The following is a 16,282-nucleotide window of genomic DNA, read 5'->3' on the forward strand; positions in this document are numbered from 1 at the left end:
GGATCCCCGCCCCGGAGAATAGGAAGTCAGCCCGCTGGGCATGGCCCCCTTCCAAAGGAGGGAGCAGGCATCTCTTAGTGCCGGGCAGAGTCAGGCCTGGAAGGTTCTGGCACTGGTGGCTCCCCCATTTCACAGCAGAGAAATTGCAGCCCTGGTTCCATCCTGCCATGGCTACATGGTGGAAGTGACTTCAGGGTAGAGTTCCATCCACTGGGCAGGCCCTGCTCCTGTCCCTTTGCCTGCACCCCTGTTTAGCCCTGGACATTCCCATCTGGGTCTCCTCGCCCAGATCCCTCCCTCTCCCCTCCCTTTGGCCGCATGTGGCCCTCACACCCTGCTCCTCACCCCCTGGTGTCCCCGTAGGCCTTTCTGTCACCCCAGGCAGGCCTGGCCCTTTCAGGAGCGTGTGCATTGCCTGTCTGAGCCCTGATGGGGTGTTGCCTCTCCGTTGCAGGAGATTACTGGATCGACCCGAACCAGGGCTGCACCCTGGACGCCATGAAGGTTTTCTGCAACATGGACACTGGCGAGACCTGCGTCTACCCCAGCCCGGCCAGCGTTCCCAAGAAGAACTGGTGGAGCAGCAAGAGCAAGGACAAGAAACACATCTGGTTCGGAGAAACCATCAACGGTGGCTTCCACGTGAGTCCCCGCTCGCTCTAGGCCAGGGACGGCGCCTCAGAAGCCTTCTCCGCTTTCTCCCTGGCAGTTTTGAGCGCCTCGCTCACATAGCGCCTGGCTCACAGAGTTAAGGGGAAGGAAAGTGGAGTAGGATTTTTTCCCATTTCGAGGTGGAGGGAGAGTCCTTGGAGGCTTGCTCCGCTCCCTGGAAGCAAAAATGTCTTCCCAGTGACCCCACCCCCCACCCCCAGCCCCCTTCAGCTCCTCCGAACCCTGGTCGGAGGCCCCCGGCCCCGGGCCTCACGCCACTGCTCTCTGCCCTCCCAGTTCAGCTATGGAGATGACAACCTGGCTCCCAACACCGCCAACGTCCAGATGACCTTCCTGCGCCTGCTGTCCACCGAGGGCTCCCAGAACGTCACCTACCACTGCAAGAACAGCATCGCCTACCTGGACGAAGCCGCGGGCAACCTCAAGAAGGCCCTGCTCCTCCAGGGCTCCAACGACGTGGAGATCCGGGCTGAGGGCAACAGCAGGTTCACGTATACTGTTCTGAAGGATGGCTGCACGGTGAGTCAGGCCGGCTGGGCCGCCAGAGAGATGAGCTTCCCGGGGCCCCGGGCTGGAGCAGGCAGAGGGCTGGTCCACAGCAGGCATCGTAGTCCTAAGGGGCACGAGCGTGAGGGGCTACGTGGGGATGACACGCAGAGCGACAGGTGAGGCAGTGGAGCGTGTTGTTCCGTCTCCTCCCCTCTCTTGGCTCAGCGGGTCCAGTGGCTTGGAGGAACACTCGTGCAACGTGCGTGGGCCTCTGCCCTCGCAGGCCGGGTCACTGTGGAGAGTGGGGAGGAGAAGGGCAGGGGGAGGAGGCCCTGCTGCTGAGGACTGGAGTCGAGGTGGAGGTCAATCCAAAAGAGGTCTAGGCCCCCCGCGTGTGTTCTGTGCTTTGTGTTCAGTTTTGGGGTCCAGGGCAGCTGGCACCGGCTTGTAAGGCAGCCACCGACTCTCCTCTCTTTCTCCCCTAGAAACACACCGGTAAGTGGGGCAAGACTATGATCGAGTACCGGTCGCAGAAGACCTCACGCCTCCCCATCATTGACATTGCACCCATGGACATAGGAGGGCCCGAGCAGGAATTCGGTGTGGACATAGGGCCTGTCTGCTTCTTGTAAAAACCCGAACCCAGAAACAACACAATCCATTGCAAACCCAAAGGACCCAAGTACTTTCCAATCCCAGTCACTCTAGGACTCTGCACTGAATGGCTGACCTGACCTGATGTCCATTCATCCCACCCTCTCACAGTTTGGACTTTTCTCCTTTCTCTAAGAGACCTGAACTGGGCAGACTGCAAAATAAAATCTCGGTGTTCTATTTATTTATTGTCTTCCTGTAAGACCTTTGGGTCAAGGCAGAGGCAGGAAACTAACTGGTGAGAGTCAAACGCCCCCTGAGTGACTGCCCCCCAGCCCAGGCAAGAGAACCCCCCCTTCAGGTGCTGGGCGCAGGAACTGTGTGTGTCCTACACAATGGTGCTATTCTGTGTCAAACACCTCTGTATTTTTTAAAATGTCAATTGATATTAAAAACAAAAAAATTATTGGAAAGTACATACTGGCTTGTGCTTTGTTATTTTCCATTAGTCCTGGAGTCTGCGGGCAGGACAGAATCCTCTTTCGTAAACTTTGGCACCAAGTGGAACCCAGGGGTGAACTAGGAACAGAGACCAAGGTTTGGGAAGGGAGGCACACGAGAGGGGGTGGCCTTGTTCCTGAGCATAAGCCCAGACACACCTCCAGGCGGATTAGTGCAAGAGAAGAGATGCGCTCTGAACTCCGACGGGGAGGTGGGGCCTGCATCGTGCCACTCGGGAGAGACCAGAGACGCCCCGAGGGAGGAGGGGTGCACGGTGCAGGGGGGAGGGGAGGGGAGGGAATCCACAGAGGCCCACGATAAGTGCACACAGTCAGACAATCTTTTTATCTGTATCTTTCCCTCAGACTTCAGTTCAAGGAGAAGTGTTAGTGCTGAACACTCGCCCCACCCCTTATTCCTTTTTCCTGGGCCCCGTTCCTCACTTCCTGGGCTGGCACCTAAAGCTTCCATGGATGTCTTCTCAACACACGGAGTGTCCCTTCTTGCCTTCCAAAGACTTGTGTATGTGGGGCAAAAATGAGGAAGTGGTCACCTTTTCCACTAGAGGGGGCTAGTTCCCGACAAACTACAAGAGTGAAATGCAAACATAATTAAGAAAACACAATTAGAAGAGCTATCTCATAATTTAAAATAAACAACCCTTCCATATACCAAGAGAGCTAGTGGGGGCAAGGGGGAGAGGTATGCGGATGCTTATGGAAACCTCCTCAGACCACATATGGAGCTGAATAGTGGAGTTTGGTTCCAACCTGTCAGCCACGCTCAAAGCCTATCCTGCTCCCTAGCTCACTTCACTGCCCACAGTGGTGTCAGAGCTACTTATTCTAAAGCAGCTCAATAGATCGTGAGCATCAGCTCGGTCCCTGGTAAGAGGAGTCCCATTTGCATCAGGATATAAAGCTGATCCCTCGTAGCCCACCCATTTCCCGGGTACCCAGTAAAACCTAGAAATAATAGCAACTGCTGCATAGGTAACTGATGAATGAACCAGAAAGGAAGAGAAGCAGCGGGACACAAAGCCCTGCATCTGTGGTCAGATCAAAACGCACCACCCTGGGTGACAGTGCTGCACTACAGTATTGCTGCCCCCTTGTCCCGACCTGGGCCAGAGGCTCACCACTAATTCCCATGATCCCTGATGCCCCAGGAAAGGCAGAAGGTCTCTCCAGGCACAGTAACCTCTCAGATAACATTCTGACCCCAGCAGGACAGAGTGGACAGACCTGGCTTACTAGCTGTAGGCCTCAGTCAGGCTACTGTTCCTTTCTTGAGCTTCCTCGTCTCTACGAAAGTGTCCTGCCTCAAAGGGCTTTTGCTTTTTGCACTGCGTGGAACCCAGGAGTCTGACTCCAGTGAAGACTTGCTCAAGACCCTGGATCCTGCGTAAATCACAGACCAACTTCTGAAATAGTTTCCCCTTCTAAACAAGAGAAGAAACACAGAATGCACAGAATGAATCTCGAGATGATGAAGAATCTTACTTATAAAGGCAAAGACTAAGGATTATTTTGCCCAGAGAAATACTTAGGACCCCTTAGATTCATGTAGAACTTTTACAAACAGGCTGATTCTTTTTTTTTTTTTTTTTTAATGTGGACCATTTTTAAAGTCTTTATTGAATTTGTTACAATATTGCTTCTGTTTTATGTTTTGGTTTTTTGGCCCTGAGGCATGTGGGATCTTAGCTCCCTGACCAGGGATCAAACCCGTACCCCTTGCATTGGAAGGCGAAGTCTCAACCACTGGACCACCAGGGAAGTCCCCAGGCTGATTCTTTTAATAGTTGTTTCACATTTGGGGCTAGAATCCCTAGAAGGACAGTTGACCCAGCGGTCTCAGGGATCCTGCTTTGGGGTAACTAGTGTTGCAGAACAGACGGTGGAAGTATATTGTGGCCTATATGGGACCCAGTGAGTATCAAAGGCTTATGATGGCATATGAAACATCTACCTATGACTCTGGACAAAAACGCATAGAAAATGCAATCCTTAGCATATAGCAGGTGCTCAATAAATACTTTTTTGGAACAAGTAAATGAATAAATGGAGATTTCAACCAGGTGACATGGTGTAAGTACATTGAGAGTAAGAAAGAGGTCACAGCAGAGGCCAACCCAGAAGCTACAGAGAAAGATCTCTGGTGAAGCTTCATCTCCAAGAAACACATTCCTGCACTCCAGTCAAGATGGTGGAGTAGAAGGATGTGGAACTCACCTCCTCCCACAAATACATCAAAAAATACAAATGGAAAAATTCTCACAGAATACCTACCCATCACTGGCAGGAGACCTCAAACACCTGAAAGGACAAGAAGGATCTCCACGTAACCGGGCAGGATGAAAGAAAAAAAGAAAAAAAAAAAAAAAAAAGAGGAAGCGGGATGGGACCTGCTCCCCTGGGAAGGAGCTGAAGGAGTGGCGAGGTTCCTGCACCCTGGGAAGCCCCCTCACTGGTGGCGAGATCAGCCAGGACAGAAAGGGAGCTCCAGAGGCACAGAGGAGAGCACAACTGGTTTGTGGCAGGCAGAACAGAGAGAGACGTACACAGGTGGTCTGTGCCACTGCTTTGTGCACCCCAGCCTGAGATGCGCAGCTGCTGGTATGGGTGGGGGCTGGGGGCTGGGGGCTGGGGGCTGGGGGCTGGAACGCGGGGTTTAGAGAACAGACCTGGGGAGAGGACTGCTGTTGGCTGCACGGAGACAGCCTGAAGGGGCTGGAGTGCGGTACAGCCGCAACTGGGGGTGTTTGCAGAAGAAGCTCGAGCCCGCCACAGAAGTGAAGCGCCATTAAGCGGTGTACAAAGGGAGGGGTGGAGCTGCCATAGCAGCCTCTACAGGCTCTGGGAGCGTGCACCCAAGCCACCACCTCAGTGGGCCGCCGCCTGGGTGGGCTCCCGCCTGGGCTGGACTCCCACGCCCCAGCCACCAGCGGGTTGCCCACCTGCAGAGGAGGGGCTGAAATCACAGCTGAGCCCAGGGGCCATGCAACTTAGGAAGCAGGGCTGAAATCTCTCCCTGCGCGGCTGCCTCACTCAACGTCTAGTGCAGGCTCTGATCACAATGCCAGTCACACCTCCTATCAAGGGGATAACGGCCAGCATACACTAAGGAAAGATGTGACAGGCATCCATACTAAAAACAGCCCTCGCACCAAAAATATTAAACCCAAGCAGGCTACACAGGGATGTTCCCACATATAAATAGCCCTCCAAGACCACAGTAGATAATTGTTTCTCCTAAACTCATAAAGCAACAGAAATATAAGTAAAATGAAGAAGCAGAGGAACCGCTCCCAGTTAAAAAATCAGGAGAATTCCCCTGAAAGAACAACAAATGAAACAGATCTCTTCAGTCTAACAGACACAGAGTTCAAAAAGGAGATAATGAAAATACTGAAGGAATTAAGAAGGGCTGTTGACAGAAATGCAGATTACTGTAAAAAGGAACTAGAAACTATAAAAAAGGAACCAAGAAAAATTAGAGAACTCATTCGCCAAGAGGAAAGCTGAGCTAAAGGCAATGAACAGCAGAATGAATAACACAGAGGAACAAATAAGTGATCTGGAAGACAGAATAATGGAAAGCACCCAATCAGAACAGCAGACAGAAAGCCAAATTTTAAAAAATGAAAGCAATATAAGAGACTTATGGGATAATATAAAGCATGCCAATCTATGCATAATAGGGATCCCAGAAGGAGAAGAAAGAGAAAAGGGAATTGAAAACGTATTTGAAGAAACTATGGCTGAAAACTTCCCAAACCTAGATAAGGAAACAGATATCCAGTTACAGGAAGCACAGAGGGTCCCAAACAAGATGAACCCAAACAGACCTACACCAAGACATATTATAATTAAAATGGCAAAAGTTAAAGAGAGGATTCTAAAGGCAGCAAGAGAAAAACAAAGAGCTAACTACAAGGTAACCCCCATAAGGCTATCAGCTGATTTCTCTACTGAAACGTTGCAGGCCAGAAAGGAGTGGCAAGATATATTCAAAGTCCTGAAAGGGAAAAATCTGCAACCTAGGATACTCTACCCAGCAAGATTATCATTTAGAATAGAAGAAGAGATAAAGAATTTCTCACACAGGCAAAAACTAAAAGAATACAACAATACTAAACCTATCCTAAAGGAAATATTGAAAGGTCTTCTCTAAATAGAAAAGAAGTAAGAATCTACAGGGAAGAGAAAATCACATTTGGAAAGTAAATCACTTAAATAAGCCAGTACACAGATTTAAAGAAAGACAAAACAAAAAATTTCTGTGGAAGTGATGATAATGACAATGAACAGCAAAAGGATGAACGTGAAGATGTAAAAGAGGACATCAAAATCATAAAATGTGGGGGAGGACAGTAAGAAAATGTAGATTTTTTTTTCCTAGAGTGTGTTTAAGCCTGTATGACTACCAGTCTAAAGCAAGTAGATATAGGAAGGGGTTAACATACTTCAAAAACAGGGTATCCAAAAATCAAAAACATACAATAGATTCACAAAAACCAAAAAGAACAGAACACATACTACAAAAAAAATCATCAAACCACAAAAGGAAAAACAAAAAAAGAAAGGGACAAAGAAGAAATATAAAATCAACAGGAAAACAAGGTTTAAAATGGCAATAAATACATATCTATCAGTAATTACCTTAAATGTCAATGGACTAAATGCTCCAAACAAAAGACACAGAGTGGCAGACTGGATAAAAAGGACAAGAGCCTACAATACGCTGCCTACAAGAGACCCACTTTAGGGCAAAGGACACACATAGATTGAAAGTGAGGGGATGGGACCTCCCTGGTGGCACAGTCGTTAAGAATCCGCCTGCCAATGCAGAGGACACGGGTTCGAGCCCTGGTCCGGGAAGATCCCATATGCTCTGGAGCAACTAAGCCCATGCACCACAACTACTGAACCTGTGCTCTAAAGCCCACGAGCCACAACTACTGAGCCTGTGTGCCACAACTACTGAAGCCTGTGTGCCTAGAGCTCGTGCTCCACAACAAGAGAAGCCACTGCAATGAGAAGCCCGTGCACCACAAAGAAGAGTAGCCCCTGCTCGCCACAACCAGAGAAAAGCCTGCGTGCAGCAACGAAGACCCAACACAGCCAAAAATAAAATAAATAAAAATAAAAAAAAAAGAAAGTGAGGGGATGGAAAAAGACATTTCATGCAAACGGAAATGACAAGAAAGCACGGGCAGCAATACTCATATCAGACAAAATAGACTTTAAAACAAAGGCTATAAAGAAAGTAAAGAAGGACACTATATAATGATAAAAGGATCAACACAAGAAGAGAATATTACACTTGTCCACATATATGCACCCAATATAGGAGCACCCAAATACATAAAACAAATACTAACAGACATAAAGGGAGAAATTGACAGAATACAATGATAGTAGGAGATTTTAACACCCCACTCACATCAATGAACAGATCTTCGAGACAGAAGATCAATAAGGCAACAGAGATCCTAAAGGATACAATAGAACTGTTATACTTAATTGATATTTTCAAGATATTACAGCCAAAAAAGCAGAATACACCTTCTTTTCAAGTGCACATGGAACACTCTCTAGGATTGGCCACGTACTAGGGCACAAGTCTCAACAAGCCTCAACAAATTTAAGAGGACAGAAATTATTTCAAGCATCTTTTCTGACGATGATGGCATGAAACTAGAAATCAACCACAGAAAAAGAAACGAGAAAAAAAACAATTACATGGACTAAACAACATGCTACTAAAAAACTAATAGGTCAACGATGAAATCAAAGAAGAAATTAAAAAATACCTTGAGGTAAATGACAATGAAAGCACAATCATATGAAATCTATGGAATGCAGCAAAAGCAGTTCTTAGAGAGAAGTTCATAGTGATACAGGCCTTCTTTAAGAACAAGAAAAATCTCAAACAACTGAACCCACCACCTAAAAGAATTAGAAAAAGAAGAACAAAAAAACCTAAAATTAGCAGGAGGAAGGAGATAATAAAGATCAGAGAGGAAATAAATAAAATAGAGATTAAAAAAAACAATTAAAAAAAATCAATAAAACCAAGAGCCAGTTCTTTGAAAGGGTAAACAAAATTGACAAACCTCTGGCCAGGCACACCAAGAAGAAAAGAGAGAAGACCCAAATAAAAAAATAAGAAATGAAAGAGGAGAAATCCCAGCTGATACCAGAGAAATACCACAAACCATGAGAATACTACGCACAATTATATGCCAACAAATTTGATAACCTGGAAGAAATGGACAAGTTTCTAGAAACATACAGCCCACCAAAACTGGAGCAAGAAGAAATAGAGGGACTTCCCTGGTGGCGCAGTGGTTAAGAATCCGCCTGCCAAAGCAGGGGACACAGGTTCAATCCCTGGTCTGGGAAGATCCCACATGCCGCGGAGCAACTAAGCCCATGAGCCACAATTACTGAGCCCACATGCCTAGAGCCTGTGCTCTGCAACAAGAGAATCCACCACAATGAGAAGCCCGTGCACCACAATGAAGAGTAGCCCCTGCTCACTGCAACTAGAGAAAGCTTGCGCGCAGCAACGAAGACCCAACGCAGCCAAAATTAAATACATTAATAAATTAAAAAAAAGAAGAAATAGATAACTTGAACAGAATGATCACTAGAAGTGAAATAGAATGTGTAATTTTTAAAACTCCCTACAAACGAAAGTCCAGGACCATATGGCTTCACAGGCGAATTCTACCAAATATACAAAGAAGAGTTTATACTGATCCTTCTCAAACTCTTCCAAAAGACTGAAGAAAAGGAACACTCCCAAAGACATTCTATGAAGCCACCATCACCCTAATACCAAAGCCAGACAAAGACACTACCAAAAAAGAAAACTACAGGCCAATATCTTTGATGAATATAGATGCAAAAATTCTCAGCAAACCAAATCCAACAACACATAAAAAAGGTCATACACCATGATCAAGTTAGATTCATCCCAGGGTCACAAGGATCATCACAGGGTCAAAATACGCAAATGAATGTGATACACCACATCAACAAAAGAAAAGACAAAAACCATATGATGATCTCAATAGATGCAGAAAAAGCATCCAATAAAATTCAACATCCATTCATGATAAAAATCCTTACGAAAGTGGGTATAGATGGAACATATCTCAACATAATAAAAGTTATTTATGACAAACCCACAGCCAATATAATACTCAATGGTGAAAAGCTGAAAGCCTTCCTGCTAAAATGTGGCACAAGACAAGAATGCCTACTCTCACCACTTTTATTCAACATAGTATTGGAAGTCCTAGCCACAGCAATCAGACAAGAAATAAAAGGTACTCAGATTGGTAGGGAAGAGGTAAAACTGCCATTATATGCAGATGGCATGATACTATACATAGAAAACCCTTAAGACTCCACACCAAAACTACTAGAACTGATAAATGAATTCAGCAAGGTAGCAGCATACAAGATTAAGATACAGAAATTGGTTGCATTTCTTTACACTAACAGTGAAATATCATAAAGGGAATGTAAACAAACAATCTCTTTTAAAATCACATCAAAAAAATTAAAATACTTAGGAATAAACCTCACCAAGGAGGTGAAAGACTTATATGCTGAAAACTATAAAACATTAATAAAGGAAACTGAAGGTGATTCAAAGAAATGGAAAGATATCCCATGCTCTTGGACTGGAAAAACGAATATTGTTAAAATGGCCACACTACCCAAAGCAATCTACAGATTTAATGTGATCCCTTATCAAATGACCCATGATATTTTTCACAAAACAGGAACAAATAATCCTAAATTTTACAGGGAACCATAAAAGATCCAGAATTGCCAAAGCAATCCTGAGGAAAAAGAACAAAGCAGGAGGCATAACCCTCCCAGATTTAAGACAATACTGCAAAGCTGCAGTAATCAAAACAGTGTGGTATTGGTACAAAAACAGACATATGGATCAATGGAACAGAATAGAGAGCCCAGAGATAAACCACATACCTATGGTCAGTAAATCTTCAACAAAGAATATACAAGGCAAGAATATACAATGGTGAAAAGATAGTCTCTTCAGCAAGTGGTGTTGGGAAAGTTGGACAGCCATATGCAAATCAATGAAGTTAGAACACACCCTCACACCACACAGAAAAATAAACTCAAAATGACTTAAAGACTTAAACATGACACCATAAAACTCCCAGAAGAGAACATAGGCAAAACATTCTCTGACATAAATTGTACCAATGTTTTTAGATCAGTCTCCCAAGGCACTAGAAATAAAAGCAAAAATAAACAAATGGGACCTAATTAAACCTATAAGCTTTTGCACAGCAAAGGAAACCAGAAACAAAATGAAAGGACAGCCTATGGACTGTGAGAAAATATTTGCAAATGATGCACCTGACAAGGGCTTAATTTCCAAAATATACAAACAGCTCATACAATTAAATAACAACAAAAAAACAACCCAATCAAAAATTAGGCAGAAGACCTAAATATACATTTCTCCAAAAAAGACTTACAGATGGCCAATAGACACAAGAAAATATGCTCATCACCACTAATTATTAGAGAAATGCAAATCAGAACTACAATGAAGTACCACCTCACACTGGTCAGAATGGTCATCTTTAAAAAGTCTACAAATAATAAATGCTGGAGAGGGTGTGGAGAAAAGGGAACCCTCTTACACTGTTGGTGGGAATGTAAATTGGTGCAGCCACTATGGAAAACAGTATGGAGGTTTCTCAAAAAACTAGAAATAGAGTTGCCATATGATCCAGCAATCCCACTCCTGGGCATATACCCAGACAAAACTATAATTCCAAAAGATACATGCACCCCTATGTTCATAGCAGCACTATTTACAATAGCCAAGGTGTGGAAACAACCCAAATGTCCATCAACAGATGAATGGATAAAGAAGATGTGATATGTGTGTGTGTGTGTGTATCTCACATGAAATATATGGGAATATTACTCAGCCATAAAAAAGAAGAAATAATGCTATTTGCAGCAACATGGATGGACCTAGAGTTTAAGTGAAGTCAGACAAAGAAAAATACCATATGATATCATTTATATGTGGAGTCTAAAATATGACGCAAATGAACATATCTACAAAACAGAAAAAAAGACTCAGAGAAAGAGAGAATGGACTTGTGGTTGCCAAGGGGGAGGGGAGGTGGGGGAGGGAAGGATCAGGAGTTTGGGGTTAGCAGATGCAAACTATTATATACAGGATGGATAAACAACAAGGTCCTACTGTATAGCACAGAGAACTATATTCAATATCCTGTAATAAACCATAATGGAAAATAATATGAAAAAGAATATATATTGGGTGGGCTAAAAAGTGCCTCTGGTTTTTTAAGTAAAAATAAAAGACATATTTTTCATTTCCACCAAGAACTTTATTGAACAACGTATTCACCCTTTTGTTCCACTATCTTCTGCCATTTTTTAGGCAACTTCGTAATTCCATCTTCCCAAAACTTTTTATCTTTTTAAGCAAAGAACTGTTCCAGGTGCCTTTTACAGTCTTCCAGGGAATTGAAATTTTTTCCATTAAGAGAATTTTATAAAGACTGAAATAAATGGAAATCCGAAGGTGCAATGTCTGGTGAATATGGCGGATGAATCAGAACTTCCCAGCCAAGCTGTAACAGTTTTTGCCTGGTCATCAAAAAAACATGCAGTCTTGAATTATCGTGATGGAAGATTATGCATTTTCTGTTGACTAATTCTGGATGCTTTTAGTCGAATGCCATTTTCAGTTGGTCTGGTTGGGAGCAGTACTTGTTGGAATTAATCGTTTGGTTTTCTGGAAGGAGCTCATAATAGAGGACTCCCTTCCAATCCCACCATATACACAACATCACCTTCTTTGGATGAAGACCGGCCTTTGGTGTGGTTGGTGGTGGTTCATTTTGCTTGCCCCACGATCTCTTCTGTGCCACATTGTTGTACAGTATCCACTCTTCATCGCCCGCCACCATTTGTTTTAAAAATGGAACGTTTTCATTAGGTTTCAGTAGAGAACCACATGCAGAAGTATGGTCAACAAGGTTTTTTTTTTGCTTCACTTCTGTGGAACCCAAACATCAAAGCGATTAGCATAACCAAGCTGGTGCAAATGATTTTCAACGCTTGATTTGGATATTTTGAGTATGTCAGCTATCTCCTGTATGGTATAAAGTTGATTGTTCTCAATTATTGTTTCAATTTGATCGGTATCAACTTCAACTGGTCTACCCGACCGTGGAGCATCATCCAGCGAGAAGAAACTTCGCAAACCGCTTCTGACGTGTTCAATCAGTCACAGCATCTTCTCCATACACTGCACAAATCTTTTTTTTGCGTTTTAGTTGCGTTTTTACCTTTCTTGAAATAATAAAGCATAATATGCCTAAAATGTTGGGGTTCCCCACCCCTTCTTCAGTGTTAAAATGGCTACACAAAAATTCATCAAGTTTGATGTGTTTTTTTAAATGCATGCTGACATGACAGCTGTCACATACAATCTAACAAAATTGTTTCAGATGAAGTTAAAGACAACTAAGTGCTACTAGAGCCATCTTACGGAAAAAACCAAATGAACCTTTTGGCCCACGCAATATACGTATAACTGAATCACTCTGCTGCACAGCAGGAATTAATGCAAATTGTAAATCAACTATACTTTAATAAAATTTAAAAAAGAAACACACTCCTTCCAAATCTCAATCCAGTACCAATACAATGGTGATAGCAATGATACCGGAGCCAACCACTTCCCCTTTCTGTTTTGGTGTTGCCGAGAGCAAATTCTATGTATTTGTTCAAGAATTAACAGAGAGCATGATACAACTACGCAGAGCATCCCGAAGTGCAGTATGGGATGCTGAGAATATAAACAGGTATGAGAGTTCATAGCATTATTAGATCAGACTTACTGCTGCATGTTTAAAAAATTTAACTGCTCTCATTTGAATATCATAGCTGCATTTAAAGATAACATTGACTCCCTCTTGTGAGAGCACCGGAATCACAACTAACTGCTGAACAATCATCAACAAGAAGACATTGGAACTCACCAAAAAAGATACCCCACACCCAAAGACAAAGGAGAAGTCTCAGTGAGACGGTAGGAGGGATGCAATCATGATAAAACCAAATCCCATAACTGCTGGGTGGGCGACTCACAAACTGGAGAACAATTATACCACAGAAGTCCACCCACTGGAGTGAAGGTTCTGAGCCCCATGTCAGGCTTCCCAACCTGGGGGTCTGGCAACAGGAGGAGGAATCCCCAGAGACTCAGACCTTGAAGGCCAGCAGGATTTGACTGCAGGACTTCGACAGGACTGGGGGAAAGAGACTCCACTCTTGGAGGGCACACACAAAGTAGTGTGCACACCAGGACCCGGGGGGAAGGAGCAGTGACCCCAGAGGAGACTGAACCAGACCTACCTGGTAGTGTTGGAGGGTCTCCTGCAGAGGCGGGGGGTGGCTGTGGCTCACCGCGGGGACAGGGACACTGGCAGCAGAATTTCTGGGAAGTACTCCTTGGCGTGAGCCCTCCTGGACAGCCCCATCAAAAGCCTATAGCCTCCAGTGCTGGGTTGCCTCAGGCCAAACAACCAACAGGGAGGGAACCCAGCCCCACACATCAGCAGACAAGCGGATTAAAGTTTTACTGAGCTCTGCCCACCAGAGCAACACCCAGCTCTATACACCACCAGTCGCTCCCATCAGGAACCTTGCACAAACCTCTTAGATAGCGTCATCCACCAGAAGGCAGACAGCAGAAGCAAGAAGAAATACAATCCTGCAGCCTGCAGAACAAAAATCACAATCACAGATATATAGCAAAATTAAAAGGCAGAGGACTATGTCCCAGATGAAGGAACAAGATGAAACCCCAGAAAAATGGCTAAATGAAGTGGAGATAGGCAATCTTGCAGAAAAAGAATTCAGAATAATGATAGTGAAGATGATCCAGGACCTCGGAAAAAGAATGGAGGCAAAGATTGAGAAGATGCAAGAAATGTTTAACAAAGACCTAGAAGAATTAAAGAACAAACAGAGATGAACAATACAATAACTGAAATGAAAACTACACTAGAAGGAATCAATAGCAGAATAACTGAGGCAGAAGAACGGATAAGTGACCTGGAAGACAGAATGGTGGAAATCACTGTCACGGAACAGAATAAAGAAAAAAGAATCAAAAGAAATGAAGACAGCCTAAGAGACCTTGGGGACAACATTAAACATACTAACATTCACATTATAGGGGTCCCAGAAGGAGAAGAGAGAAAGGACCCGAGAAAATATTTGAAGAGATTATAGTCAAAAACTTCCCTAACATGGGAAAGGAAATAGCCACCCAAGTCCAGGAAGCGCAGAGAGTCCCATACAGGATAAACCCAAGGAGAAACACACCGAGACACATAGTAATCAAATTGGCAAAAATTAAAGACAAAGAAAAATTATTGAAAACAGCAAGGGAAAAATGACAAATAACATACAAGGGAACTCCCATAAGGTTAACAGCTGATTTCTCAGCAGAAACTCTACAAGCCAGAAGGGAGTGGCATGATATACTTAAAGTGATGAAAGGGAAGAACCTACAACCAAGATTACTCTACCCGGCAAGGATCTCATTTAGATTTGATGGAGAAATCAAAAGCTTTACAGACAAGCAAAAGCTAAGAGAATTCAGCAGCACCAAACCAGCTCTACAACAAATGCTAAAGGAACTTCTCTAAGTGGGAAACACAAGAGAAGAAAAGGACCTACAAAAACAAACCCAAAACAACTAAGAAAATGGTCATAGGAACATACATATTGATAATTACCTTAAACGTGAATGGAGTAAATGCTCCAACCAAAAGACACAGGCTTGCTGAATGGATACAAAGACAAGACCCATATATATGCTGTCTACAAGAGACCCACTTTAGACCTAGGGACACATACAGACTGAAAGTGAGGGGATGGAAAAAGATATTCCATGCAAATGGAAATCAAAAGAAAGCTGGAGTAGCTATACTCATATCAGATAAAATAGACTTTAAAATAAAGAATGTTACAAGAGACAAGGAAGGACACTACATAATGATCAAGGGATCAATCCAAGAAGAAGATATAACAATTATAAATATATATGCACCCAACATAGGAGCACCTCAATACATAAGGCAACTGCTAACAGCTATAAAAGAGGAAATTGACAGTAACACAATAATAGTGGGGGACTTTAACATCTCACTTACACCAATGGACAGACCATCCAAAATGAAAATAAATAAGGAAACAGAAGCTTTAAATGACACAATAGACCAGATAGATTTTATTGATATTTATAGGACATTCCATCCAAAAACAGCAGATTACACTTTCTTCTCAAGTGTGCACGGAACATTCTCCAGGATAGATCACATCTTGGGTCACAAATCAAGCCTCAGTAAATTTAAGAAAATTGAAATCATATCAAGCATCTTTTCTGATCACAACGCTATGAGATTAGAAATCAATTACAGGGAAAAAAACGTAAAAAACACAAACACATGGAGGCTAAACAATACGTTACTAAATAACCAAGAGATCACTGAAGAAATCAAAGAGGAAATCAAAAGATACCTAGAGACAAATGACAATGAAAACACGACGATCCAAAACCTATGGGATGCAGCAAAAGCAGTTCTAAGAGCGAAGTTTATAGCTATACAAGCCTACCTCAAGAAACAAGAAAAATCTCAAATAAACAATCTAACCTTACACCTAAAGCAACTAGAGAAAGAAGAACAAACAAAACCCAAAGTTAGCAGAAGGAAAGAAATCATAAAGATCAGAGCAGAAATAAATGAAATAGAAACAAAGAAAACAATAGCAAAGATCAATAAAACTAAAAGCTGGTTCTTTGAGAAGATAAACAAAATTGATAAGCCATTAGCCAGACTCATCAAGAAAAAGAGGGAGAGGACTCAAATCAATAAGATCAGAAATGAAAAAGGAGAAGTTACAAC

General features: G+C 43.4%; 1 protein-coding gene across 1 annotated transcript in view; it reads left to right on the forward strand.

Moving 5' to 3' along the window:
• Window positions 1-2,214, forward strand: part of COL2A1 (collagen type II alpha 1 chain) — a 31,062-nt gene extending 28,848 nt beyond the window's left edge. The window contains exons 52-54 of the mRNA XM_061205204.1: window positions 455-642; window positions 949-1,191; window positions 1,647-2,214. Of these exons, the coding sequence (XP_061061187.1) occupies window positions 455-642; window positions 949-1,191; window positions 1,647-1,793 (578 nt within the window). The 3' untranslated portion in view covers window positions 1,794-2,214. The remainder of the gene's footprint in view (window positions 1-454; window positions 643-948; window positions 1,192-1,646) is intronic.
• Window positions 2,215-16,282: the final 14,068 nt, after the last annotated feature.

The sequence above is a fragment of the Eubalaena glacialis genome, chromosome 11 (genome assembly GCF_028564815.1).
Source record: "Eubalaena glacialis isolate mEubGla1 chromosome 11, mEubGla1.1.hap2.+ XY, whole genome shotgun sequence".
NCBI classification, from domain to species: domain Eukaryota; kingdom Metazoa; phylum Chordata; class Mammalia; order Artiodactyla; family Balaenidae; genus Eubalaena; species Eubalaena glacialis.